This window comes from Zophobas morio, unplaced genomic scaffold (assembly GCF_036711695.1).
Source record: "Zophobas morio isolate AGI-343-1 ecotype UQ-CSIRO unplaced genomic scaffold, CSIRO_AGI_Zmor_V1 ptg000017l, whole genome shotgun sequence".
In the NCBI taxonomy this organism is placed as follows: domain Eukaryota; kingdom Metazoa; phylum Arthropoda; class Insecta; order Coleoptera; family Tenebrionidae; genus Zophobas; species Zophobas morio.
The window spans coordinates 9,085,739-9,113,625 of NW_026972122.1; the positions used below are offsets into that span (position 1 = coordinate 9,085,739).

Genomic DNA, 27,887 nt, shown 5'->3' on the forward strand with positions numbered 1-27,887 from the left:
ATACAAATGAGTACATTGCTTTCTTATAAAATTATATACATAAACAACTTAACTAACAAATATATACACAACACAAAGGAGGTGGAACAAAGCGAACCCCAACGAAATTGAATAAACGGGACAATAAGACGATCACGGGACGTTCACAGAATTTATTCAATCTCGTTTAGCTAAGCTACAAGGACACCAAAACCCCATGTAATAAACAGATCCTCACCCTCAACATTAACCTCAATATCTTCGAGTCTTCCAGGATGATTAATGAGTAAAGTGCTAGGCCTGTGCACAGGCCCCGGCCCCGGCAAAGTAACACTGGGTCCATTTCCTCCTCCTCCTACACTAACAATTAAAGGACATCCCACCACAGGTCTCTTATTAAAAGCAACATTCACAACGTGGTCACAGGCCTCCGCTGGCACGAAACTCACTGCAAACCTCGCGTTGCCTTGCGGGTGCACTTGCGTGGGGATGTTCAAACCCCTGGCACTTATGGTTATCTCCAGGTTGCCTTCTCCTGCCTCACTGGCATCAACCGAGAAGGTCACAGGCCGGCCTACGGTCCCTCTGGCCACCGTCCCCACCGTGACCTTATTCGAGTCAAAGGCCTTGGCTATGAACGGCGTGCCCTGGACGGGTCTCCCGTTGTAATCTACGCTGATTTGGTGCGCCCCCACCTGGGCTGGGGTGAACTCGGCGGTGAAGCCCGAGTGGATGTCCCCGGTGACTTTCACTGGAAGCTCCCCGATGGGGCCGCGCACGGCCACGGCTAGTTCTGCGGCGCCGCCCCCAGCCACCCCCATGTGGAAAGAGCTGGGCTGGTTTACGGGGACGAGCTCTAAGTGGGATAAGCTGAGGGTCACTCGACTGGTGTCAGACACCGAGCAGACGAAAGGGCATCCTCGGACGGTTTCGCCGTTGAATTTGATGTCGATAAGGTGGGGTTTCGCTTGGTCGGGGGTGAAGGATACGAGGCAGCGGCCGCCGCCTACCACCTGGACGTGGTTCGGGACTTCTCCTTCGTTGATGGAGATTTCTAACTGGCCTTCGCCGGCCTGACTTGCGTCCACTAAAAAATGAGAAATTGTTAATGGAAGTGGTACTCGAGGAGATTATTCGATTTGGTTGTAATATCCTCATTTTTATGGAGAAACTCTTAAGTTGTTGGAATAAGGAAGCCAGGCATGTAAATAATGTAATACTGGTAATTGTTTGGGATTAGTAAATTTTGGGCTTGTAACCACTCTCTGTAACTTTATGTTAAACTGATCAGGTTAATGTTAGCACCTTTTTAATTTTCATAATTTACGTATTGTTCGAAGGAAAATGATTAATCCATAATGCATAAGTTTTTTATCTAAGGTAAATGATTTCAAATGAACTCTTTTCTATGAGAATATAAAAACTGAACTTGAATATAGAGCTTGCAGAAGTGTCAACTAAGAAAATTCCATTAGATACTTTCTTCTAAAAATGTTTTTATGAATCTCAAGAACTTATATAATATGGTTGTCGTTCAGTACTGTACTTTCATATTTTTTTCCAAGAACCTTCAGACCATTTAGTTTAATAATCACTGACAACATAATAATTTCTGCCAAAAAATATCTGCATTCAAAAATATCAAAACTCTTGATTGCCTTGCAGTTTCATTTAACAATAAATGTTTCCCAATGGTGGTACCGAGAACAATATATTGTGCAAACTATTTATTCATAGATATGTAGATCTATTTAAATGACCATTAAAAAGTATAATGACATACAAGGTAATAATAGTACCAATCTTCTAGCAAAACAAGTACCGATGAACACTTTTGATTTCCCAGGCTGCATTTTGCAAGACCAAAATCAAAAAATTTATATAAGTAAGTTAAAATATGGAATCTGCCTATCTTTTTTTTGTTTTGTTCAGAATTCCTACGGCTAAAAACGCACCTTAGTCGTTTTTCAAGTTCTTAAAAGCCGGTTAATTTTACAATAAGAAAGCAGGTACTACCAGAAAAATCGCGGCTTGATGAACGAGTCAAGGATACAGAAAGACGGTGGAAAGGAAGTTGCAGCTTTTGCACAAGACAACACGGACACATTTAAAGCTTTCCTAGCACTGAACAAATATTCATGATTTCCTGTGAGAATGAGGATATTGCAAACAAGATGGAAAATCTCGTTTCCTTTTATTTTGATGTCAAGTAATAATTTGACAAGACTTTTGCGAAAGGATGAGATGCAAATGTAGAAAACAAACACGAATAAAGTAAACATATGTTACAATGACTTATCACGAACAATACATACTTTCTATAATTATTACTGCACCTGAAGAATTTCAAGGTGAGCTTAAGATTTTGGATCAGTGGGTAAGTCAACATTTAGCTAAGAAAATATAAATGGAATCACTAACTTACCAATGAAGGAGAGTACCCTCTTCCTATCGAGTTATAGTCATAACTGAAGATTTTTGAGTACATTTGTTTTAGCTGGGTGATTCCATTAATATTAATCCACGAACATAAATAAAACAAATCTCAAAACTTTCACAAAAGTCGTATCGGAGTAAATCACACAACTTACCTCTAAATTGGACAGGTTGACCTACAACCCCTCCGCTGACATCGGCCACTTGTATTAACCCCGCATCGTAAACTTTAGCGATTAAAGGCCCCGAAGGTAACTTGTCTCCGTTAACAGTAACTTCAATAATGTGAGTACCAACTTCGGTCGGTACGAACTCCACACTTTGCACTCCGGTTCTGTTTCCCGGTAGTACTCTGGCCTGCACCGCCCTTTTACTCGGTGAAATAACGTGCACCATCAAATCGTCCGGTGCTACATTGGTACTAGTAATAATTTCAAAAACTGCCGAGGTGTTGGCCGGTACTAGCCGTGTCGTTTCTCCCAAAACCGACAGATTCGAGTTCGACATGATGTTTACATGCCAGGGACTTCCTTAAAAAGCACAAAATTCTTCGTTAACCCACGAACATAGTCCACTTTGGTTCGATACGACACATTGCACGGTACCACACTTCGCGCGATCGTGACAACGTTCGGTTGTGGTTTTATGTAAGAAAAGAGAGTTTTCTTGAGAGGTCGCGAGATTAAAAGTCGGACGTCGACAATGGTAACGCGATGACTGGGTACTACTCTTGGATAGGAGCTGTGGGCAACACAATCAAGTAGGCGGGGTGAGAGGCGAGCGACATTCCTACGCTAACTACAGGTAAACTCGCCAAAGCAGTGGCGTGCGACGGAATGGACAGCTGAGAGAAATTTACATCTTTCGCAATAAAATGACCGCGCGTCCTCAAGCAGTACCAAAAGCGGCGAGATTTCCGCAGCGCGTTTTTGCGATTACGGGCCATCAGACACTATTCTTACGGCTTGTAGTTGACCATTAGGAAGTCATTAAACATTCTAATGTGTGAACTGGCGCTTGTCGCTGTCGCTACGCCATTGATCGGAAAATATTGTTTGTCGTTCCGGTTGCCGGCCATCGCAATGCTTCACTGGTCTCGGAAACATACATATAATCACATCTATTCAAATTTCCTGGACATAAACAAACGCGTTGCATCGCGATATTCCAAAAATGAGTAAAGACCAAGTGGGACGTTGAACTTAAAGTCGTACCCAAGTCGTACCTGCGCAGGTACAGATGAAAGCGGAAAAAGGAGAAATAACTGAATGTGGTGGCATTTAATTTTAGTCACGTTGTTGGCGACTGGAAAAATGCTAATTATTCAGAGAAGGATTTGTAGAAACCATTGCGAATTTTGAAAGAACGGCTTGATTGTTTTCCGGGAACTGATTGAGACATGGTTGTGTATTTGCTTTAAATAATTTAATTTCGTTGGCGGATACGCAAATGGTGTTAATTAATCTTGCCAGGATCGGCTTCGGCTCTGAATCAGACCACTGAGAGAGATTTCTGAGGTCATCGGTGAAATTCTTTACATTGTTGTTCAAATTGTTTATTGTTGAGGTGCGTGTATGTGTGGCAGGCCGCTACTAGGTCATAGAAATGTGCAGATGCTTATATAATGTTTTCTTTCATAGTTCTATAAAAGCGTAATAATTTACAAGTTTATTAAAATGAATTATATGTTAATTATCTTGCGCAACCACCGCTTGACTGGAAAATCTTGTCTCTGGGTTGTTAGCATGCTTACTATAATTGCTTCAGAATGCAAATGCAGTGATTTTACAACACAAGGAAAAGTAATTAAAGCATAGTAAGTCAGAGGGCGTTTGAGTTGGTATGAAGAAGTTGACATTTTGTGTTATGCAAGTTGTAGATTAGTCACATGCGACTTTTTGACTTTTCGAAGTAGATAAAGATTATAAGAGTAGGTTTTTTAATTCTGTGTCATTGACTTTGACATATGGATAAAAATACCAGTCTTTGGAGAAAATGTATCATCTGCTGAAAACAGAATACTTAAACTTCAGCATATACAGGGTGAATCTCTTCCGATCCTTGATAATGCATTAATTATTATTATTAGAGATACAAAAAAAAAATACTGACAAAAATTGTACGCTTCTTTGAGGAGCATAGATTAAAATTATTTTCGGCTATAGAGATAAGTATTTTGTCGGTCGTTTTTTCACATATGACACCTAAATATTTTTTCATTAGCCTCTTCCTAAGCATTATAACCATATTTTATTTTTGAAATTCTGATGCGACGTTGCCACGTTATTCCAATATTCTTGATTTTGTTAGCAAAATCTAAAACCTTATAATTTTCAAATGTGAATATGTCAGCTTATCAAATAGAATACCTGAATTTATCACTACATGTTACTCTTTTTTTTTGTTCCCTTTTTCCAATATGTTGGTGTGCCTCTTTAACTTTATAAAAAGGAAAGCGAACAAAAACAAAATAAAATACTGACTTTTCATTAAGTAAAACAAATATCACCTAGGTACTAATTCGACTTTTTAATCACCGTTTATGAAGCTGACATAAATGATAAAAATAATATCAACACCAATTTTCTGACAATTCTTTACTGATGAAGTAAGACCACGATTTGCTAGTTCTGAATTTAACTCAGTAATTATAAAGCTATGAAGGATATCATTCAATTAGTTTCTTAATCGTATCTACATCTTCTCACGGTCATTAAATTTCAAGCCTACTATTAACATCAACTTCCTGTTTTATAAAATCCGGTGCTGTCTAATAATAACTAATATAATAAGATAACATTTTCTTTTCTTTTTGTTGGTACCATACATCCTGAAGTCTTTACAAATAATATCTTACTGTTGAATCAAGATACCGATCTATAATAAGCCACATCTATGTACTTTCTTTAAAAATAACATCAAATTCTCTGATCGGATAGAGTTAAAATTACAGCTTACGTTTGATAAGGTATCAATTATATATATCAGATTATAAGCAATGTCTTAAATATTTAGGTTTTAAATTACATTAATATCACTATCACTCAGGTGTTTGTCAAGGGTCGAATCTAGGACCTCTCATTGTTGTAATCTTGATCAGTGATTTAACTTCATCGAATATTAGTGCTGATTTTGAATACTGTACGCTTATGATATGGAAACTACGTTAGTCATTAGCATTGTTATATTTCACAGGCACGATACGATGAACATAAAAATGTAGGTATCATATTTGACTCATCTTTAACATTTATTCGACGTCTGATTATAGTTATAATAACACATAAAATGTCGAGTTCCGTAATCGAAAATACCAGAGTCTGTACATTTAAATTCCTTGTATATTTTGTTTCTTGTTTATGTTAGTTTGATCCAAATTAAATAATTTAGATAAGTTCGCTGCGGCATATTTAGAGAAAATTTTATATACTTACATTTATTTGAAAATTTATAATTTAAAGCCATCCATACACTTTTTACTAAGGAGATGGTATAAATTTATTGTTACCTACATTCTTACTACTCCAGAATAAGCTAAGGAAGTATTGTAACAGGGTCCATCTGAAAAATAGCTACTTTCATCTATTTTTGACGTTTCATAACCCTTGAATACGAGACAATAGGTCTCCCGTTTCCGTTTGCCTCCTGTCTATGAGTCTATGTCAATTTTAGCTATTCTCCGAAACTATTGGGCCGATTGTTGTTAATGTTTAAATGTATCTTAGGAATATCATGCAGACGATAAAAGGGTGACCAAATTATATGTAATATTTCAAAATAGGTATCAATGCAGTAGGCCATGATTTAGATTTACTTACAAAAAAATAATTAGATCTCCATTTTATACGTTTGAGGTTATGACTTAAAAGAAACGATAAGTAAGAATTTCATGATAACATACGCAAACTGTCTCTCGTTCCCTTTTATTAAAAACGGCATTGCTGTTATTACAAAATTTGTTAAAATAAGTAAATTCAAAACGATCGTTTTGAAATAAATATTATCTAGTTATCCCCGGCAACAATATGATGACGTCATTTCAAAATGTAAAAGTAATCAAACGCAATAGTAAAAGTTAACTAAATTTTATAAAATAACGTACTTCTATACTTGTGCTTTATGAATCTGTCTTGATTTTTAACCCTAGACATTCAGAAATGTATCCGTTTTTTCCTCGCCCTATCCAAAAGTTAATATCTAAAATGTGTAAAATATTATGTGTGTATATTTGTTAATTAATACATTCATGCTTTGTATATTTACATACTTATACAAGGTGACTCAAAAAATGAATGAATGGAGCACTTTATTTTATTAATCAAATTAAGAACGACTCATCCCAGTTTTTCCAAAAAGCCGTATATGTTGTATTATACTTCAGGGGCGAGGTAAGTTCTGTCTAAATAACCTTAGATTAATTTGTCGTGATAGTAATTTAATAAGTCAAATTCAAATCTGTATTCTAGATCAAATTTAAGACATTCTTGGACCTTTTCGGGATTATGTATGTCTATTTCCTGGAGGTAAATCGTATACTAAGACAGTAATAAAAACTCGATCAAATACAACCATGTTTTTTTTGGAAGTTTATCTGTCGTCGCCAAGACAAAAATTATATCAAAAACAAATTTTCAAAAATCCATGGTTGACTTTAATCGTGTTTTTATTGCTCCCTCGGTACATATGTTATGTTTGTTTCTCTCTTTAACGGTATTGTTATACAGGTGACCAAAAAATGAACTCAAAAAAATGGTTAAATAATCCCTGCACCAAACTTTTGAAAAGATGAAACGTCACAGTTGAAGTAATTCTGATTAATTATTAATAATTTACTACTCCTAATAATTTACTCGAACACGATCCACAAGATCATTTTTTACTGTGAGAAGATGTCATTTGTTAAAAATTCGCAATTTTAGACTGTCAATTAAATCCACATCAAAATATATCAGAATTCCGAAGTTATTTCTTCAACTTTGAAATTTAATATTTTCAAAATTTGGCTCATGGATTTTGTTAACCATTTTTTTCCGTTTTTCAGAGCCTTCTTAACAACGTACGGTCAAGCTTATTCGTAATTTTTTGATCACCCTGTATGTTCTGGTTATTATTAAAAAATTAATTAAAAGCAGTATGCTTTTTTAACCAATCGTTATTTCATGCTTCAGTTATTTTGGGCATTATTTTAATAACCGAAAAAAAACAGGCATCTATTTTTACAACTTACTAAATAACATGTTATTACGTTATATTTTGCCTTTTTTTTTAATATACATAGTCATCTTTTCACAACAAGAAACTTAAAACATGCTTAAAATGGTACATTTTTCCAAGGAAAGATAGATTTTGCAATTATGAGGCGGAGTCGAATTGCAAAATCGATATTTCCTTATACAAAGTTAAAATTTTAAACATATTTTAAGTTTCATGTTGTGAAAAGAAGTCTACATATATTAAAACAAAAAGATAAAATATAAGCCCGCCCGCCCGCCCTATCTCCATTGTGATGAATCTTATCTGCAAAATACTTATGTCCTTACAAGAAATTAAAAACATGTTTTTGAGTATCGTGTTGTTCAAGGAATACTGTGTATATTAAGAAAAAAGCCAAAATATAAACCCCCCCGCCCACCCAATCTCAATATTTTTTTTATTCTTAGAAACTTAAAACACAGGAAACAGTGATTTTGTAATTAGGCTCCGTCCCTAGGTCTGTCAACGAATGAAAACTGCATTACTATTTATATCAGGTCAGATATGGGTGGGGCTTAATCTTTGGCTTTATATACATACTCGTAGTATTCTTTGAACAACGCGATACCCAAAAACATGTTTTTAATTTTTCGTCGAGAGTTAAGGATTCTGCAGTTAACCTCTGCCCTCTCGGCTCATAGGGCGGGTGGGCGGGGCTTATATTTTGTCTTTGTTTTTATAAGAATATACATAGCCATCTTCTCACAACAAGAAACATAGAACATGGTTAAAATAGTACATTCTTGTAAGGAAATATGGATTTTCCCATTATCTTACTAATATCGGGTACTTTCAAACTATTAAATTTTGTGTAAATGATACTACTTGACTTGGCCTAACCTAACTTGATTTGCAACAGTTCTTTTGAAAATTCCAACAAATATCAAAAATATCTGCTCCTATTTTTTTCCTTTGAGGTCTAGATTTTTGGAAAAATCAAAATTTTACAAGAAAATTTTAAAATGTACATATATATTTTTAGAAAATGGAAAACTGACTTCTAAAACCTTGCAAATGCTTTAAAATTGTCGTAAACTTGGTAAACCGCTGTTCGTCCCCTTTAAAAGCTCTTTTGCTGAAATTTGAATGACTCAAGGAAAACTTCAAGGCGGGTCTATAAACCACAAGTATGTTATTTTATAAAACTTAAATCCTATTTTCTAAAATATCAGTTTGTTGTTGGGGATACTTGTTAGACACATTTTAGTTAACGGTAAGATTCCTAAAATACACAAAAATTTGACAACAATCGGTTTAGTAGTTTCGGAGATCATCTGTAATTAAAATCGACACAGACGACAGACATTTAGAATCAGGAGACTTATTTTCTCGTACTCTGGGGGTCGTGAAAATTCGAGAAAATATGAAAATTCGCCGGATGAGTTCTATTACAACACTTCTTTAGCTTATGATTTATGAGTAGTGGTTCCTATAGACCATATTCAGAATAAATAATACATGCCTCGGAAGTATAAATAACCAGAAGCTCATCTGCTTTTTGTTTTAAGATTATTCACCATGGAACAATGTTAATTAATCACTTAATCAGGTAGCTAATAATAATTAAAAACAATGAATTATTAAAAACGGTGTTACATGGGAAAATCTTACTAGTACATATTAGTAAACTAGTTTGTTGAACTGTTATATTTCTTCTGTAGTTATTATTATAATAATTATTATTCCATTAACAATTACGTAACTTTGATTTGAAGAAATAAACATTTTAATTTTAATTTACTGACGAAAAGTTTTAGTGTCCTACATCTTTTTTGTCATGCAGTTTTAATGATAGTAACAGTTTAATTCTTAATGATCCTAGACTAACGTTTGTAGTTGAGGGTACTACCAAAAAACATAAGAAAATGTTTTTCTATATCACATAAAGAACATATATAATATATAGTAGAATTCTTTTAATTTTGGCAAGATGTTGTAAAACGGTATGTTTCTGTTTCTGTCTTCGATCGACAGACTGCATTTACGCAGTATGCGTTTCCGCCCTAAAATGGTAAGAAGTGGCATTATTTACTTATGTAAATATAATGTGTCAGACAGAGATAGAAATAGAAACATACCAGATGTTGTAAATGGACCAGCTTTACAACACGCCAAAATTAAATGAATTCTCTGTAACTGATCTAAAGGCATTTCTATATCTCGGTATTGTTTTTTTATATTACTCGAAAAATAATTCTCAGGTAAATAAAAAACAGGTTATGACTGTAAACTAGTGCAATAAAAATTGCAGACAAGAGGTTCTTATTTTTTACTACGAACTTATTTTTGATAATTAAACTTGAAACTAAACTGAAACGCAAAATGCGTTGTATATAATCAACATTTTGTAAATCTAATTGTTTTAGGTTAAACAAAACAACACGTAGGCACACAATTTACACTCAGTTGACGCCACAGTGAATATGCATGCCATAATGAGTAATTGGCCCTTTTCCTGTAAGCAAAGTGATTAGACATTATATAAATTCCAGTGATACAGAGTGAGACAACATCGCGCAGGCGAAGTCAGATTTTTGGAGCGCCAAATTAAAATTAACCAATGAGCGACAGATTACGCATGTGTTTCCGGTTGCATTCTGTCAAAGCGGTTTGTTGTCACAGGCCTTTGCTCTGCTGCCGGAGTGCCGGATACTATTTCCAACGTGGTTTAGAAGATGCGTGCGCACGGAAAGTCACTATGGAAGTTTTACGATCTTACAGGAAAAGGGTCAATTATAAACCCACACTGCACCATACACAAATATCGACAAATTGATCAGCAATTACAATTAATCATCAAATTATTGAAGCAAACACCTACTGAAGCATATGCACATTTCTTACTATAAATATACAGTTCAAGTATACACCTCTTTAGCCGACCCTGGATTTACATGAAAAAGGTAGGTTTACAAAAAAAACATAATTTGCATAATAAAAATAAAACCCACGCTGGACACCACGTCATAAACAACAGTAAACATAACTTCTTCTAGAAACATTCGCCAACATATGGTTCAACCGTTATAAAGATCGTTTCCGTATTGGGAATAAAAAAATCTGTGTACTTACCTGGCACCGTTTCACCGTTAAACTTAATGTCAACACGATGTGGCAGAGCTTGATGCGGTGTGAACGCAGCTTTAAATCGTTGTCCCCCTAGACTTCTAACACTGGAAGTAACGCGGCCTCCCTCAACCAGAATTTCCAAATCACCGGAACCGGCACCACTTCCATCAACTAAAAACATTTTCGTTTATTAATGTACTTGTAGCAATATTTTTTAAGATAGTACTTTCGAATTCTACAGGCTGTCCTAAAACTCCGTCAGGTACGGGTTGTACTTTAACAGCAGCAGCGCCCCCATTTCTTACAACATTTCTATACCCTGAAGGCGAACGTCTGTCGTATTTGTCTCTTTCCCCATAGATATCTATGTTGTTGGAGTACTTCTGTGATGACGTGTAGTTGTGTTCCTGTGAGAAAACTTTATTATGTTCTTCGACTTTTCTTCTGCGCAAGTCTGCATCTAGCTGTGAATCTGTTAAATTGGCCACTGATTCCAAACTTCGTTCAGAGAGGATATTTCGAGTTTTGGCAATGGCATCCCAGGAATCTCTTCTAGCAGAAGACTGATCGGTCAGAGCAGAAACCTTAACAATAGGACTAGTATCTATGCCATCGTTCTGATCGAACGAATTCGTGAAGGTTCTACTTTCGTTGACGCGTTTTTCGTACCGCAAGCTGTACCCAACATCTGGACTAGACCTTTCTACGAAATTCGGGCTTCTGGAATCAGAAATCCTCATGGAAGACATCTTCGATGTATAGTTGGAGTCGTACTCTGCTTTTTTGGCAAAATTGGGACTAGCAGTGTCGAATCGTTTCTCGTTTAACCTCCTACTACTAATATAATCAGGGCTATCAGATCTGTTGTAACTGGGACTTTGAGTTCGTTGCATGTAACTTGGACTATTAGTCCGATTTAAGTAACTAGGACTACTTGTGCGATCGTTAAAACTGGGAGAATTTCTTTTTTCTGCCAACGACATCTTGTGGTAGTCCTGGGCATACTTATGTGTCTCGCTCATTACAGGACTTGCATTTTGTCTATAGTTACTATAACTGGAGTTCTTTACGTGATTGATTGGACTAGAATTTGAGTAACGACTAGTTGGACTTTGTCTGTATGTGGAATTAGGACTGGGACTGCTCGAGGATTTTGAACGTTTCTGCGTTCCAACCCTCATCATGAAAGGTGAACCCTTGACGTCGTAGCCGTTAAAGTAAACATACACGCGATGTTTTCCGACGTCTTTTGGGGTGAAGTGGATTCTGTAAAGAAGACCGGAGGAGTTGACTCGTTCGACCCTACAGTGTACTGAACGTTTGTCGTGGACTATGTCGGCGTAGACTTCTCCTGGTACTCCCACTGCTCTGCAGTCCAAGTCTATGCTGTGTGGTACCAATGGTAAGGCTCCTTCTAAACCGGAAACTTGGACGCCGTTTGGATCGAAGACTGAGCATGTGAAAGGACCGCCCTGGAAATAAAGTCAAATTATATTTGATTGTACTTTTTTATGTAAATATTAACTAGCTCGCTAGAACTACAATTAATCACTGCATAAAATTGAATAAAAAAAAAATGATCTGAAAAAATAGATTGGCTGTGGTACCGCAAACACGATATTATAAAAATTAAATGTTCTGAAACTCTCTCTTCAGCAGGAACCAATTTGTATAACCTTGCGGAGGCGCTAGATGATTAATACGATTTTACTTCATTTTTAAATTTATATTTTGTAATTGCTTGTAGTATCTTATGTTTTCATAGCCAAACATGCAAATAGGCCTTTTATAAATTCTTTATAGATTTAAAAGTCATTCACAATAAAACTCGTTATCTCTTGTCACCAAAAACCGTTGCTGCAATAGTTGAAAGTGGTGAAATGATGCCTGACTCATTTTAAATAAGGATTACTCGAAACAACTTTATTTTGGGTTACAACATCTTAAAAAAGAAAGAAGATTGTAACCTACTTATTTAAAGGTGAGATTCTCGTTTTAAAAGCGATGAATAAAGTTTAAAAACTGTAGGTGTAGATTTTCAAATTAAATTTGCGCATGTTAAAAGAACTGTTGTTATTGAAGATTTATCTTCCATTTCTTCGGCATCAAATTTCATACCACTACTGACGTTTCTGTAAATAACATTTAATAAATTCCAAACTTTTATTTTATTAAAATGACTAAAATGTTTAATTTTGGAGCAAATTGTAAATGAACATTATTTTCTTGGTTGCAAAATTCTTTTATGTGTTCTTTTTTAACTACATCGCTTAGTAAATTCTATATATCAACAAAATGATCCGTTAACTGAATTCTTTTGTTCTGCACCAAACATTGTTTAATATTCTTTAGTAAATGTGGACCATCCGCTATAAAGTAAATTTTGTCCCCACTTAGTGGGTTTATTGTAAAGTTTTTGGTAACTCTTTGTTTGTTTGTTTTTCGGAGTTTATCTGTCTATCAAAAATCGTCACGGACGGCGGACAGACAAACAAACAGACAGACAGATAGACAGACATCCAGAAAATATGAAAGTAGGCAACCAGTCGTTCGATGGAGTCCTTAGCTTGCGTTAGGGAAGTAAGTTAAAACTGTCCAAAATTTGTTAATAAAAATTACATCTAATGCAACAAATTTTCAAAATATCTGTCTACATTTACTAAACCGTGCTGGACTCAATTACAGCAAGATTGTCTAACCCGAGTTAAAAATTTTGGAGTTACCGAACTGCAGCCAGTTACAATTTTTTCCATTAGATTTTCTCTACTACAAATTGGCGTATTGTGTAATGAATTTTTGATAACTGCTAACAATCGAGCGGTCAGTGATGGGTACTTCCGCTTCCTATCCATCTATCACCAAATAACTGATCTTATATTTAGCATGCTGTGGGGTGGTGCTCCATCTTGTAGAAACCAAATTTGTCTTAAAGCATTTATCACTAAACGACATAATTCAAAAAATTATTAATTATCCATATATTTTTTTTTCTGCATGAAATTACAAATTTCTATGCGCCGATTTTTTTAAGAACTTGCACAGGAAAAATGTGATTGGGATGGAGTCAGTTTGTTGTTGACTTGTGTGAAGGCCTTTTTCTGCAATTACTTGAGGTTGGTTTTCTTCATTTGTTGCCGTTTTTGGTCTTTTTTTCTGACGGTTTTGACCATTTTTCCCTTAATGTGCTCTCAAGTTTTTGACAACTTTAGTCCACAGGATTTTTTTGTCGGAATACTTTCCACTTTATACAGGGTGAGTCACTAAGCACGTGTTCTTTGATATCGCATTGTTTATTAAAAATATAAAAAAAGTCAAATACCAAAGTTATACAGTTTTTTGATGACTACTCTAAAACTATTTTTAACAATACAGAGTGTACAGACGTAACTTAATTTTATTTTTAATGAAATTCCCTATGTATTTAAATATTTTGGTTGACTTCTTCTTAGACTTTAGTAGTACAGTGTATTTTTGAAAATCCAGTACGACGTTGCCACGTTATTCTAACAACTTTCGTGACATTTTTTAATAATGGAAGGGTTAAAAAAAATCGCAATATTGTTATTTTTGAAATCAGTGTCACAATATTTTGTGGAGAGATAAATAAAATACAATTTTCATATACAGAGTGTTTAAATAAAAAATTAATTACAATTGTTAAATATGGATATTTCAGTTTTTACTGTGATATTTTAAGAGACACATCGACATATTAGAAAAATGAGAACAATAAATAAAGAAAGATACAGTAAGAAAATACAGGTATTTGAAAAAACTGAAATATCGATATTTGAAAATTGTGAAGTTTTAGATTTTTTTTTAAAAACACTGTATGTTAAAATTCGATTTAATTGGTACCACAATTTTAGAGTATATCTAGTTAGTAGTCAGTACATAAAATGTTGACAAGTTCTAATTCCATTTTGTAATGGGGGATATTGTCGAATGTATTGAGAAAATGTTTTTCTGTTGATAATATAAGTCCAGGCCATTTCTATACGTCCACTTGATAAAAAGTAAGGTTGGTTACACTACCTTGTTAGCGTTTTTTGTTCAATACGGTTGACAACGACGAGATTTGACGTTTTATTTATTATTGTTTTTATTTATTTATTATACGGTCAGTTTGAGTTTTTTCGAAAAAATTACAAAATTTCAATTTCACTTATCATTGCGTTCAAGTCTTTTGACATTTAAAAGAATTTGTAAACGTTTTAATCTCACTCAAGTTTTACAGCATTTTGTCCCCTAAAATCGGAAAAAAACACCTTACACGTAACAATCCACTGAAGCGTGGATATGTAGAAAGGCCCTGAACTTTAATAACGTAAGTCAACTGTAAATTATATCTGATGGTTTTAGAATTTAAGCCAAAGGGACAAATTTTGGTTTTTCGCAATCGTTATAAATTTAACCACAGCACTGCGAATTTCAGAATTTATTTTTTCAAGTGAGGTATGATTTTTGAAAATATTTCTGTAAATTCTATTCTAAACAGAATAACGCGAGAACATTTCGAATAAACCAAATTCTTTTGAACAATATTCGCAACTGCGTTGTTATGTAAGTTGAATTTTTTTAAAGACAAAAATCATCTATAAAATCTTATTTTTGTCTCATAAATAGATACAGAAAAAGAATTACTGTTGATTTTGTCCCAAACTACAACCAAAATGAAACAGTGATTAAGACCGGATTATCCAAAAAGGTTTTAATTTAAAGTAAGTCATAGAAACATTGTTCATATTTTTGTTTAAATCTCTAAATGTCAAAAATACAGAGGAGAAAACATCTTACTGACAACATGGCAGTTAACATTTTGAATAATTTTATCTCAAAAAGTTATTGAAAAATGTGATAAACAAATGTGCTGCATTTGTAAAATAAATCGTGTGTTCTAATTCAATATCCAATATCAAACAAAAATTTACGAAAACTGAAAATGGCTTCGAGTTCCTCTTCAGAGTTCATGAATAATGTTTTGAAGAATATGAAGGGAATTTCTACTCACTAGCTTCTTTGGAATTCCAAATCTTGCAAATACTTGTCATAATTTATGAATTGTTTCTTGAGAATTCACAGACTTTACGTCAAATATTTCAGGGCATTTAGTGGAAGCAGAGACAATTATTAAAAAATGTGAATTTTCAAATGATCTACATGAATGGTTTATGAACCTGTCTTCAAGTACTCGTATTTAATTGTGCGTTTTCTGATTCTGATCTCAATTTAGAGCATGCATTACAATTTTGAACTTATTTTTCTATATCACTATTTAAACCTGGCCACAAAAAAATCCCGCTTTATTTTTCATTTTAACAATACCTAAATGACTACTCTGAGGTCCTCTTAAAATCGGCTCTGTAAATTTTTTTGGTATTATTATTCGAAATCTCCACATTTTTCCTGTTTCAATTGTTAATTCATTTCTCCTATTATAAAATGATTTCACTTAACCTCATAGCAAGTATAAAGCGTATTATTTTACTAATTTCAGGGTCTGTCCTTGATTCTAATCTTATTAAATTCGAGCTTGGTAACAGATAATCTATTTTCGGTAAAGTTCAATTAAGTAAAATCACTTTCATCAAATTGTTCTGTGACAGATAAAGATAAACAAGACAGTTATATTTTTCTTTCCTTAGTATGTAAAATACGAGTATCATAATTAAAACTTGCTAAATATAAATACCATCCCTGCAGTCTATTAGTAGTCACTGGTAGCATCCCCTTTTTGTCACCAAATTAATAATAGTCTATGATCTGTAACAATGTAAAATGTCTACCTACTATATATTGTTACGTTATACGAGTGAATAAAATCGGAGTCGGTTAAACTCAACAATTGATTTCTTAATAACTCAAATTTACACTAATAATTCCGGCGCAACTTGACTGAATTCGTTCACTCGCTGACTGAATCAATTGAATAATCTCGTTCCCGAAGGTGGCCTCCATGTAAACCCATATTCCCTTCTCGATGTTCCGCAATTGAGGTCTTTCTCGAATCCGTCGTGACTTCCGCTTCCAGGCCTTTCTTTAGCGAACGCTGCCCGGCTAAATACTAGAACCCATAGGCATCGTACATACCGAGGCGGCGTATGGGTTACCTTCGTAACAATATTAAGAAAATTTTTTAAATGCAAAATAAATAGCTAAAGCCTATTTCTTTGATAAATTATACAGGGTTGCTAAGAAGTATGAAAGCAGTTGAATATATATGGAACTTTTAGTTGGATTTTCTTGAAATTTGTGTTATACTTTAAAGTACTCAAGCTCTATTTTCTGTAATTTTCTTTTTAAACTTTAAACTTCGTTTGTTTTCAAGATATAAAGGTAACGTGATTTTGTACTTCCCGAGCGTAAGCAAAGGAAGTATTGTAATCGAGTCCGTCGGCCGACTCTCTACTTTTACGTTTTCTCGACATTTGATGATCCCTACAGTACGAAGAAGTCGGTATCTCGTTTTCGTCTGTCTGCCTGTCCGTCTGTCTGTCTATCATCCCAATTTTTATTAGACAGATAATCTCCGAAAGTACTGGACCGATTGTTGTCAAATGTTTCATTTGTATTAGAAATATCATGTAGATGGTAAAACGCTCCCCACCAATAATGTGATGAAGTCATTTTAAAATTGTGTATAGTACATGGGTTTTAAATTGTATAAAATACGTGTAGTTTATGACTCCGTGTTGAGTTTTTACCAGAAACGTCTAGATTTTTGGAAAAACAAATCAAAATACATTTGCTTATCTCCTACAGAAATAAAACTTGAGTGTTCGTAGCGACAGCCCAAATTTCAAAAAGGTTCAACAAACCATTCTCGCTATATTCAACTACTTCCATACTTTTTAGTGACTAATTTAATTTAATTAATTTACTAAAACAATGCTCCCATTGCAAAGCTGCTAAAAGTCCTTTAACTTTGAATAGGATAATGCACATCTTCTATAAATTTATTAACCGTAATTTGATAATCCACACGAATTCTAAGATTACCATCATTTTTAAAAATAGGAACTAACGATGTTCCCTAAATATTATTATCAATCTTTGCAATGATATCCTTAGTCTCTAGTTTATCTACTTTTTTTTATATAATCGTTCTTTAAAAGCATAAGAAACGAATAGGTTTTACATATTTTTGAACTTTAATTATTGAAATCCATGTAATAATTAATGTAACTCTCCCTTTTGATTAACGTTGTAAACATGAGGATTAGCTCTCTACCTAACAGCGATTGACTTTCATGTTCAACTAAAAAAAATTTCCTGACTTAGCTATTTCTCCAATAGTTAACTTTGCTAAAAAAGTACATTTTGAATTCACTTTACCTCCACTATCTCTAAACCAAACTGCTCCTAACTCAACATAAATATTTTACAATAATCGGGTCAATATTATTAACTGAAATCGATTTTAAAAATTGAAAAAAAATCTCAGTATCACCAGTATCAAGACGTACATTGTTAGAAATTTGCAGTATGTCCAGTCTTGTAACACGAATTACATTTAAAATGTTTAAAACGACATTTTGCAAAATTATGATTATACCGGTTACAGTTTCTGACGTTTTACATCTAAAAATGGAAAGGAAATGGAATGGGTCACGTCAGAATATGTGCAGACTGCAGATATCTCTACAGACCTTCGAATGACATAAAATCTACCATTAGTTGCAGTAAAAAACTTAATTATTATCTGATGACTTATTTTAATAAGTATTTGTGTTTAGTAGACTTCCGGGTTATAAGTACTCGCTAGATGTACACGATGTGTGCTACGAAACCAATGTATAGTTAGTATGCAAACTTAAAATTGCATTAGCAGAAGGCGGACCTTTTCATCTACAACGCGTTTATCGCTAGTAAACATTAATAAAAGCGTACGTAATTTCAAGATCATATGGCTAGTAAACACATCGTAACAAAAACCCAGTGCAGATGTTGTCCTTGAGTTGATTTATAACACAATTATTATGAAAGTGCAGTCAAGTTAAACTTAAGTAAGTCATAGGTTGGTAATACGAATAAACTTTGAACTATCTCACTTTATTACCCCTCATTAGTTATCCAAAGATTATTCCGTTTTCTAAAAATTAAATTACACAGCAAGTTCAAAAGGGCATTACCATTCAGTCAGAATGACATGTGGAAAAGATATGCCATTAGCAATCAATCAAGTCTGATTAACGAATACAGTTTCTTTATGTGGTGTTCACGACGTCAGTACGTCGGGTTCATTATAATAAATATGCCCATCATGGAATTCATGATTCAGATAACATAGGTACTACATACTTAAGTCAATTCATTATAATAATGAATGCAGTACCCTGCGCACTTATAATATAAGATACGAAACTGAGAAGCAAAAAGGACAAAATAGTGCATCGGTACTTTCTAAAGATGATGGTTATTTAATGGTGCAATAAACACAAGAAATGCGATTACTAGTATCTCTATTACTATTATTAATGAGCAAGACTCACCTGGATTTGTTTTCCTTGATACGTAATCTCGATCCTCCATTCTCCGGCTTCATCCGGCTTAAACGTAGCACTATTGGTACCATCGATCGTCTTCAACGGACAATTTAAAGGCCTTCCTGTAGGACTGTACGCCGTCACCAAAATATCCTCCCTTCTGGGTGCTCCTAAACGACCACATCATTAACATTTTAACAAAGCAACAACACAATTTTCAACCTGTGGCATTCACGAGCACTTGAACCAAAGACCCTAAAGCACACGGCGCCATTCCCGGAGGAGCAACTTCCACAAGTTGAGGTAATACGCGGAAATAGTGGCCACTAACAACTTCCTGTCCTTCGTACTTGACGACGATTTCATGCATACCAACTTTCTGAGGCACGAAAAGACCTCTTCCTTGCTTCAGGTTTTTCACCAGGTAGATTTTGTTATCGGGTCCGCGTATTTCAACCGAGACATAGGAATGTGAGAGGGAAGAATCCAAGAGGTTCACTTGGAAGTGCGTCTGCAAGCAATATGTCACTTGAACCGCTAATGCAAAACTGGCTCGTTCGTTATTAATATCGCTGTTGCACTACAACTTTCTTAATTATTATAAAAGTCAAAAGTGTGTCAAGTCGATTTTAGCATTATCGTTGCGTAATAGTGGCTGGTCAGAAAATACAAAGAAAAAGAGCGATTGATGTGTGCAGACTGACATGTGAGTGAGGTTCAAGATCGGTCGTTTATCATTATCAATAGAGAGAAAGTCATAATCGTGGTCACATTTGTTAAACAAACGACAGGAAAGCGATAGTTAAATGACGAAGCGAAGAGTACTACTTTTGGCTAAGTACTCGCAAAAATTTTGTGTGAACGTTCTAGTTAAGAACGACAATAAAACTGAGCGAAAGTGAAAAGTCGTGTTATTTTAAAAATTAAAATAAAACTATTTACATAACATTACAAAAGATTCCGAAACATGATTAAAGGGTAATCTACTGTAGCTAAGTGGTATGTACCATCAAATTGGTGGTTACGGTGTTATGAAGACAAGTTATAGACACGAGTACGAGACTGTGACTTTATAATGACAAGCTTGACCTACTGCATAATTTTATTCCTTAGACAAGTGTGTGTGTGTGTGTCTTTGACTTTGCATTGTATTCAGTAATTACTTTTATTATGTAAGAAGTGTTTGACGGAAGATAGCGTTTTTGGTATTTAGTTCAAACTGAATGTTAACATTTTATGTAATGCAGTTAATAACAATTAATCTGCCAAGAGTTGCAGTCATGAAAGAAAGGATAAATTGTTATGAAACAAAGAGTTGTGGGTTGATACGAGCACAAAAAAGAAGAGAGAAAGGGAAAAGGAGAAGTAGAGAACTCAAAAATGCAAGGAAAAAATATGGATTTATACTAGAATGTATCAGATGTGGTGGAAAGTTCAAACCAAGGCGTTTTTATTTATTATAGACAGTCGGACGACAACAAAATAAAAGGAAGCGGTTTTATTTCCGATTGATTTTAGGATGCGTAGGTTGTACCAAATAAGCAGGAAATCCGTTCAAAGAAGGGAAACGTTTGAAATAAAAATGAAGACGAGGCAGTTAAACGAAAAAATTACGTAAGTGTGGACAAGTGTGTTTATAAAAATATTTCTAAATCTGAAAGTTGAAATTGGAAGTATCTGTAATTCTATAATCTTGAGTAAACGTGTGATTATACTATCTTCAACAATTAAAAAAATTGGTCTAAAGAGTTTAGACAGTACTTCCCTCGCTGTCGGAAACTTGACGACTGCATGCCTATTGTGTTTTTTTTCTCATTACATTTTTGTAGTGGGAATTTAAAAAAAAATTGCGATGACGTCATCAACATTTTTGCAAGGACACGTATATCAGTTGGGATAGATGTAGTGTAATACTAAGAATAAAATTATTATATTCTCAAATTTTCGGGAAAATGAATTGGGTCGTTTGAATATTGATTTGTAATAATCAATAAAATAACGAAACAATTTACTCACGTATACCTACGTATCAGAGGCAACTGAAAATCGTGTATGTATAAACATTGTTAATTTAAGATGACAGGCGTAACAGCATACGTGAGAGCCAAACACAGAAACTGTAAACAAAACGACCGTCGGTTTTATTGCTTCGACTTCCGCTTATTATATAAAACATTGGGTTTTATTTTAATTCTTGACGGTGAAATTCACAATTGGTTGATTATAAACATGTCTATTTCACATTCGCGGAATCAAGTGAACGCATAAAACAAATGCAGGTCTGTAATGTTAAAGTCGATGTAAATAAGCGTGCTACCCTATGTTTCAACCGAGTTTTTCCTTTAACAAATTTTGTGTCTACCAAATTGGGTTGGTTGGGGTGTAATACTAATAATAAGTGTTGCCTTTAATTTAATCAATAAAATAAATTGACTTCATTAATTTTTTTGAACCACCTCTTAAGAAAATCTAAAAAATATGAATGGAATGATAAATCACAAGTACAAACTCATCATATTTTTTGCATTTTAGATAGGATTTATTCAGCAAAATTTAAGAGTGACGTCATCAATTTTTTTAGGAGGGATGAACAAATACATTTTGAACAAAAGTTTACCATGCTTATAATAACTTTAAAATATTCCCAAGATTTCAAAGCATTCGGTTTTGTAATTCCTGATTAAATCGATAAAATAAATTCACGCCTTCATTAATTTTTTTGAGTCACCCTGCATATGCAAATCCAAAAATATGAATGGAATGATAAATCACAAGTACAGACTCATCATATTTTGTACATTTTAGATACGATTTATTCGGCAAACTTTTGAGCTGACGTCATCAGTTTTTTGTAGAAGATAACCAAATATATTTTGACTAAAAATTTATTATGCTCTTTATAACCTTAAAACATCTGCAAGATTTCAAAGCATTCGGTTTTGTAGTTCCTGATTAAATCAATAAAATAAATTTACGCATTCATTAATTTTTTTGGGTCACTCTGTATATGCAAATCCAAAAAATATGAATGGAGTGATAAATGACAAGTACAGGCTCATCATATTTTGTACATTTTAGATATGATTTATTCGGCAAACTTTCGAGCTGACGTCATCAAGTTTTTGGAGGGGATAAGCAAATATATTTTGACTAAACATTTATTATGCTCTTTATGACCTTAAAACATCTGCAAGATTTCAGAGCATTCGGTTTTGTAGTTCCTGATTAAATCAATAAAATATATTTACGCATTCATTAATTTTTTTGAGTCACCCTGTATATGCAAATCCAAAAAATATTAATGGAGTGATAGTTCACAAGTACAGACTCATCATATTTTGTACATTTTAGATATGATTTATTCCACAAACTTTTGAGCTGACGTCATCAAGTTTTTGGAGGGGATAAGCAAATATTTTTTGACTAAAGATTTATGATGCTCTTTATAGCCTTAAAATATCTGCAACATTTCAAAGCATTCTGGTTAGTAGATTAAAAATTAAATTTCAAAATGTTGTTTTATAATTTTGATTTTTTTTCCAAAAATCTGGACGTTTCGAGTGAAAAGTCGATTCAGAGTTGTAAACTACATGTGTAGGACTATGTTATTTTATACAATTGAAAACCCATTTACTATGTACAATTTTGAAGTGACGTCATCGCTTTAGTGGTGGGGATGATTCGACAAATTTTGGTTAGCGTTTTACCATCTACATGATATTCTTAATATAAGTACAAAATTTCACAACAATCGGTCGAGTACTTTCGGAGATTATCTGTCTAATAAAAATCCGTGACAACAGACGGACAGACGGACAGACGGACAGACGGACAGACGGACGGACAGACGGACAGACGGACAGACGGACAGACGGACAGACGGACAGACGGACAGACGGACAGACGGACAGACAGACGGAAATGAGAGACCTATTTCTTCGTCTTCTAGGGGTCATGAAAGATCGAGAAAACGTAAAAGTAGAGAGTCGGCCGACGGACTCGATTACAATACTTCCTTTGCTTACGCTCGGGAAGTAAAAGGGTATCTTGAAGGTATTAGATATACTAAACAATAATTACGATAAGTACTATGAACTTTTAAAATTTGAAAATATTGCTGCATAGGATTTTTTTGGAAAGCCTGGATACTTAGGGTAAAAACTCAAGGCGGATTCATAAACCACAGGGATTTGTTGTTTTATAAATATGTCAAATTTGATCTGACAGTTTCAGAGATTATCCGTTTAACAAAAACCGACACATACGACGGACAGACGGAAACGGGAGACCTAATTTTCTGTACTTTAGGGGTCCTGAGATGTCAAAAAAAGATGAAAGTAGTTATTCGCCGGATTCAGCCTATTATAATACTTCCTTAGCTTACGCTCGAGAAGTAAAACGGCAGTTTATTGTCTATAATTACATTCAGTATTTATTTACTGTTTCTAAGTTTATCGATCAGCTGTCATAAGCGATTTCGATGCAAGAAATCGTTCAATAAAATTAAAGTTTTAAAAGCAGCAGAAGCTTTCATTTTAAAAAGTAAATAACAATCAATCTGTTGTTAATTTAAATTGTTTTCAAAATTTCTAAAAGTAGAAGTGGTAATTAAGTACATTTTCGATACACTCATTTTTATAGCTGTTTTCTTATTGCAATAGTTACACTAGATTAGTGCTCACGAGACCCCAATTTAATCTTAATCTGTCAATCTTGGATTTTCAGTTTTGCAAAATCTGTAACTTAAGTACTGATCTGCATCCTAACAGTTGAAATTAACATGGATGGTTGCCCTATTCGAAAACATTTATCTCTAGGGACCACTTTAAAATCGAAATTTGACAGAAATTTTTATTTTGCAAATATCATGGTACATATGCATTTGTGCTATTGTTTCCAAATGTAAATCATTTTGTTTTTTAGCTTTTCAGAATTTATGTTATTATAAAATGTCCAGTTCGAAATCACTTTTAAATGATTCTTATAAATGATAAAAAAAAACTGTTTTCAAGCTAAACTGAAATGTTTCCTACTTCACAACACTCATTTAGTGACTGAATCAACTTCTACTTTTATGGTTAATTTCGACGTTTCAGGATCCCTAGAGTACGAAAAAATATAGGTATTCCGTTTCCCTTTGTCTGTCTATCTGTTTGCCTTCTGTCTGGATTTTTATTATGCAGATAATCTTCGAAACTACTGGCCCCCTTGTTGTCAAAATTTATATGTTTATTAGAAATATCGTATACATTGTAAAATGGTAACCAAAATTTGGCCAATTATCCCCGCCAAGAATAGAATGTCGTCATCTCCAAAATTTACACGAGTACATATTATTTAAATTTTATAAAAAAAAATACTCCTTCATATATGGTTTATAACTGCGTGTTTTTTGGAAAAAAATAAAAACTCTATAACATTTTGTAGTTTAACTTTGAAACTGTAAAACCGAAATAATTCTGCAAAATCTTGTAAATATTTTAATGTTATTGGAAGGTTATGGTAAATCGTTAATTAAATCGTTAATAAAAATTTGTCCAACATTTTACAATTTGGCCATTCTTGGGAAGTAAACGGAGTGTGGTTAAATAATTAGTCCTCTCCTTGGCAATGAGACAAATTCAATCAAATTTCGTTTTCTTTTAACCGCGATGCTTGCAATCAGAACATGTTTAATAGTCGAATTCTTTCGTAGTATAAACATAAACAGTCGAAGTTAAACATGTACTGAAAAATTGAGGTTATTTATATTTTTCCCGTTGGTTATTTGCTTTAAATATTATTGCCCACACTTGTGAGGACAGCACAGGCTGCGGGGGTGTTAATTACGCCACTGGTTTTACTTTATATAGGTTATCATAAAACGAAAGTCGCAAATTCAAATTTTATAATTTTTTAAGCATGAGGGATTTATCGGACTACACTTCGACCTTCGACCAATTGTATTGTAATTCATTAGGCATTTGTTTTTTGTTAAAATTTACAAATAAAAATTGGTTTCATGGGATTAGAAAGCATTTTCCATACTCCTGAAGTACCATAAAACAAATCCAATTTGTGTTATTTAGCACACGCACTAAGGCCCCAACCAAAGAACGATTGGTCAAGGTTCTTCTTATCTAACTATAAAATATTATGTAATTTTTATTTTTTTACAAAAATCTGGAGGCCGAAGATAAAGTCAAGGTGGATTCATAAATCACAAGTACAGGTGCATGTTATATTATAACATTTAAATAAGTATCTAGTATTTACCATGCACAATTTTGAGGCGGCATCATCAAATTCTTGACAGAGATGATTAGATAAGTTTTGGTTAAAATTTTGCCATCTAGACGCTAAACAGACGGAAAAAGAAGACCTATTTTTTCACACTCTCGGGATCATGACACGTCGAGAAAACATGAAAGTAGCCATTAGCTGGGTGGACCTTATTACTGTAATACTTCCATATGTTTTCAGAAACGAAAAAGACTCATTCCAATGGTAATGCAGTTAAAAAATTGTTGGACAAGGACTTTTGGAAATTTTTTTCGGTAGTTTGCTTACTAATAATTTCAGATATTTTTTTAAGTTACTTTAATTTGGCAATGCATTGTTGTAAAGTTAAATTTTCATCTTTTTCACTGAAAAGTAACTTGCATAAAATTATTCAGTAATTATGCTGATCCGGATCTGATCCGGATAAACCTGCATTGTTGAAAAATGGGCGGCATACAGCCAGATCTATCGAATGATCTTTTTTTGTTTTATTAGTGCAAAAGCTATATGTATATGAGATAAAAGTGCCGTCCAAAACATCTCCTGGTACTATTAATAAATAACGCTTGAATCGTTCATCATTCATATATAGTGATATGTTTTTGGACAAAACTCTTCTAATATAGCAGAATTTCGCATACATTTTTGCTTCCCGAGCGTAAGCTAATGTTTTCTCGACGTGTCATGAGCTCTAGAGTACGAAAAAAGTAGTCTCCCGTTTCCGTCTGTCTGTCTGTATCCATTGTTATTAGACAAGTAATCTCCGAAACTGCTGGACCGATTGTTGTCATATTTTGTACGTATATTATATGTCATGTAGATGGTTAAATACTAACTAAAATTTGGATAACCGTCCGTACCACCAATGGGACGTCATTTCCAAAATTTATAATTTTTGAAAATAAGACCCTCTTGCACTTGTGGTGTGTGAATCCGTGTCGAATTTTCACCCCAGATATCCAGAATTTTTAGAAAAAATTGAAGACTGAATAACAATATTTTGCATTATAACTTTGAAACTGCAATACCGATAGCTCTGAAATCTTATGAATATTTTTAGGTTATCGTAATCATGGTAAATCGTTAAACATTTATTCGTTTATTCCCTCCAAAAAAATTAATTAAGTCATCTCAAAATTCTGCCGAATAAATCCTATCTAAAATCTGCAAGTCTATACTTGTGATTTATCACTGCATTAAAAGTCTTTAAATTTCTTATGCAGGGTGACTCATAAAAATTAATGAATGAGTCAAGTTATTTTATTGATTAAATCGGGAACAGCTCACTCCGCTTTCCCGAAAATTTGGGAATACAATACTGTTATCATTAAGATTACACTGCACTTATCCAAAGTGATGTAGGTATTTTTGCCAAAAAGTTGATAACGTCATCACAAAATGTTATTAAGGGAAAACTCATTTGGAACGTACGCCCAGCACGCTTCTTTACATTTACTTTAACGTTACATGCATATCTTTATTTTAACTTATAAGGGTTCTCATAAAAAAATAAAATTCGCATAATCAAAGTTTACAATTTTTCAAAAAAGTTGGATTTGTATTATTGTATTTCAGAAACGCGGGAAATCCTGTCGAAATAACCTTTGACCAATTTTTATAAAGAATATCATGAGATTCAAATAGGCGATTTTAAATTTACAATTCGATTTTACGTAACAGTTTGCAAAATTTAATTCCCAAAACATCCAACTAATAATAAATTTAATAATCTGGACATGTTTTAAATTTCTAAGTGGACATACTTACATCATGTTCGTCGACTAGATAATTTTATTTCTACGGAAAAAGGCTAATCAATATGCATCTGCATATTGAACGTCTTTTATATTTAGCGTGCGTCCAAATCCTAATTTTATACTGAATTACCTAGTGACTTCTTAAAGATATACTTTGATCTGAAAATTAAAATCTGCTGTGTTGTCACACATTTTAGGAACGTGCTCACACACATGTACCAGTCATATAATGGAATAATACTTCGAAAATGTATTATTTATGTATCCAACATTGCTGATCATGCCCTATTTTGTTGTACTCTAATGCTGGTAAACTCATGACGTTATTTCGAAATTTTCCAAAGCAAATACTGTTTAGTTTTTATAAAATAACGTACGTGTAGTTTATGCATCCGCCTTGACTTCTTATCTTAGACACCTATATAAAATCTTGCAAACATTACATGTACATCGTGTTAGTCCAAATTTGTATGTTTGTCATTCCCAAAATCTTGATAACGTCATCTCAAAATTTTTCTGAATAAATTATATCCAAAATGTGCAAAATATTGTGAGTTTGCACTTGAGGTTTGTCAGTGGATTTACATTTTTCACAATTGTTTGTACAGGGTGACTGAAAAAAGATATTGAAGCAACTTATGTTATT

General features: G+C 33.8%; 1 protein-coding gene across 2 annotated transcripts in view; it reads right to left on the reverse strand.

The window, feature by feature from the left end:
- The window catches only part of LOC135130488 (filamin-B), an 80,274-nt gene that overhangs the window by 12,383 nt on the left and 40,004 nt on the right, over positions 1–27,887 (reverse strand). For both annotated transcript variants that reach the window (XM_064057885.1, XM_064057886.1), the window contains exons 6-11: positions 19,446–19,734; positions 19,230–19,393; positions 10,964–12,209; positions 10,741–10,908; positions 2,571–2,945; positions 218–1,066 (exon numbers count right to left, since the gene is read on the reverse strand). In XM_064057885.1, coding sequence (XP_063913955.1) covers positions 218–1,066; positions 2,571–2,945; positions 10,741–10,908; positions 10,964–12,209; positions 19,230–19,393; positions 19,446–19,734 — 3,091 coding nt within the window. The remainder of the gene's footprint in view (positions 1–217; positions 1,067–2,570; positions 2,946–10,740; positions 10,909–10,963; positions 12,210–19,229; positions 19,394–19,445; positions 19,735–27,887) is intronic.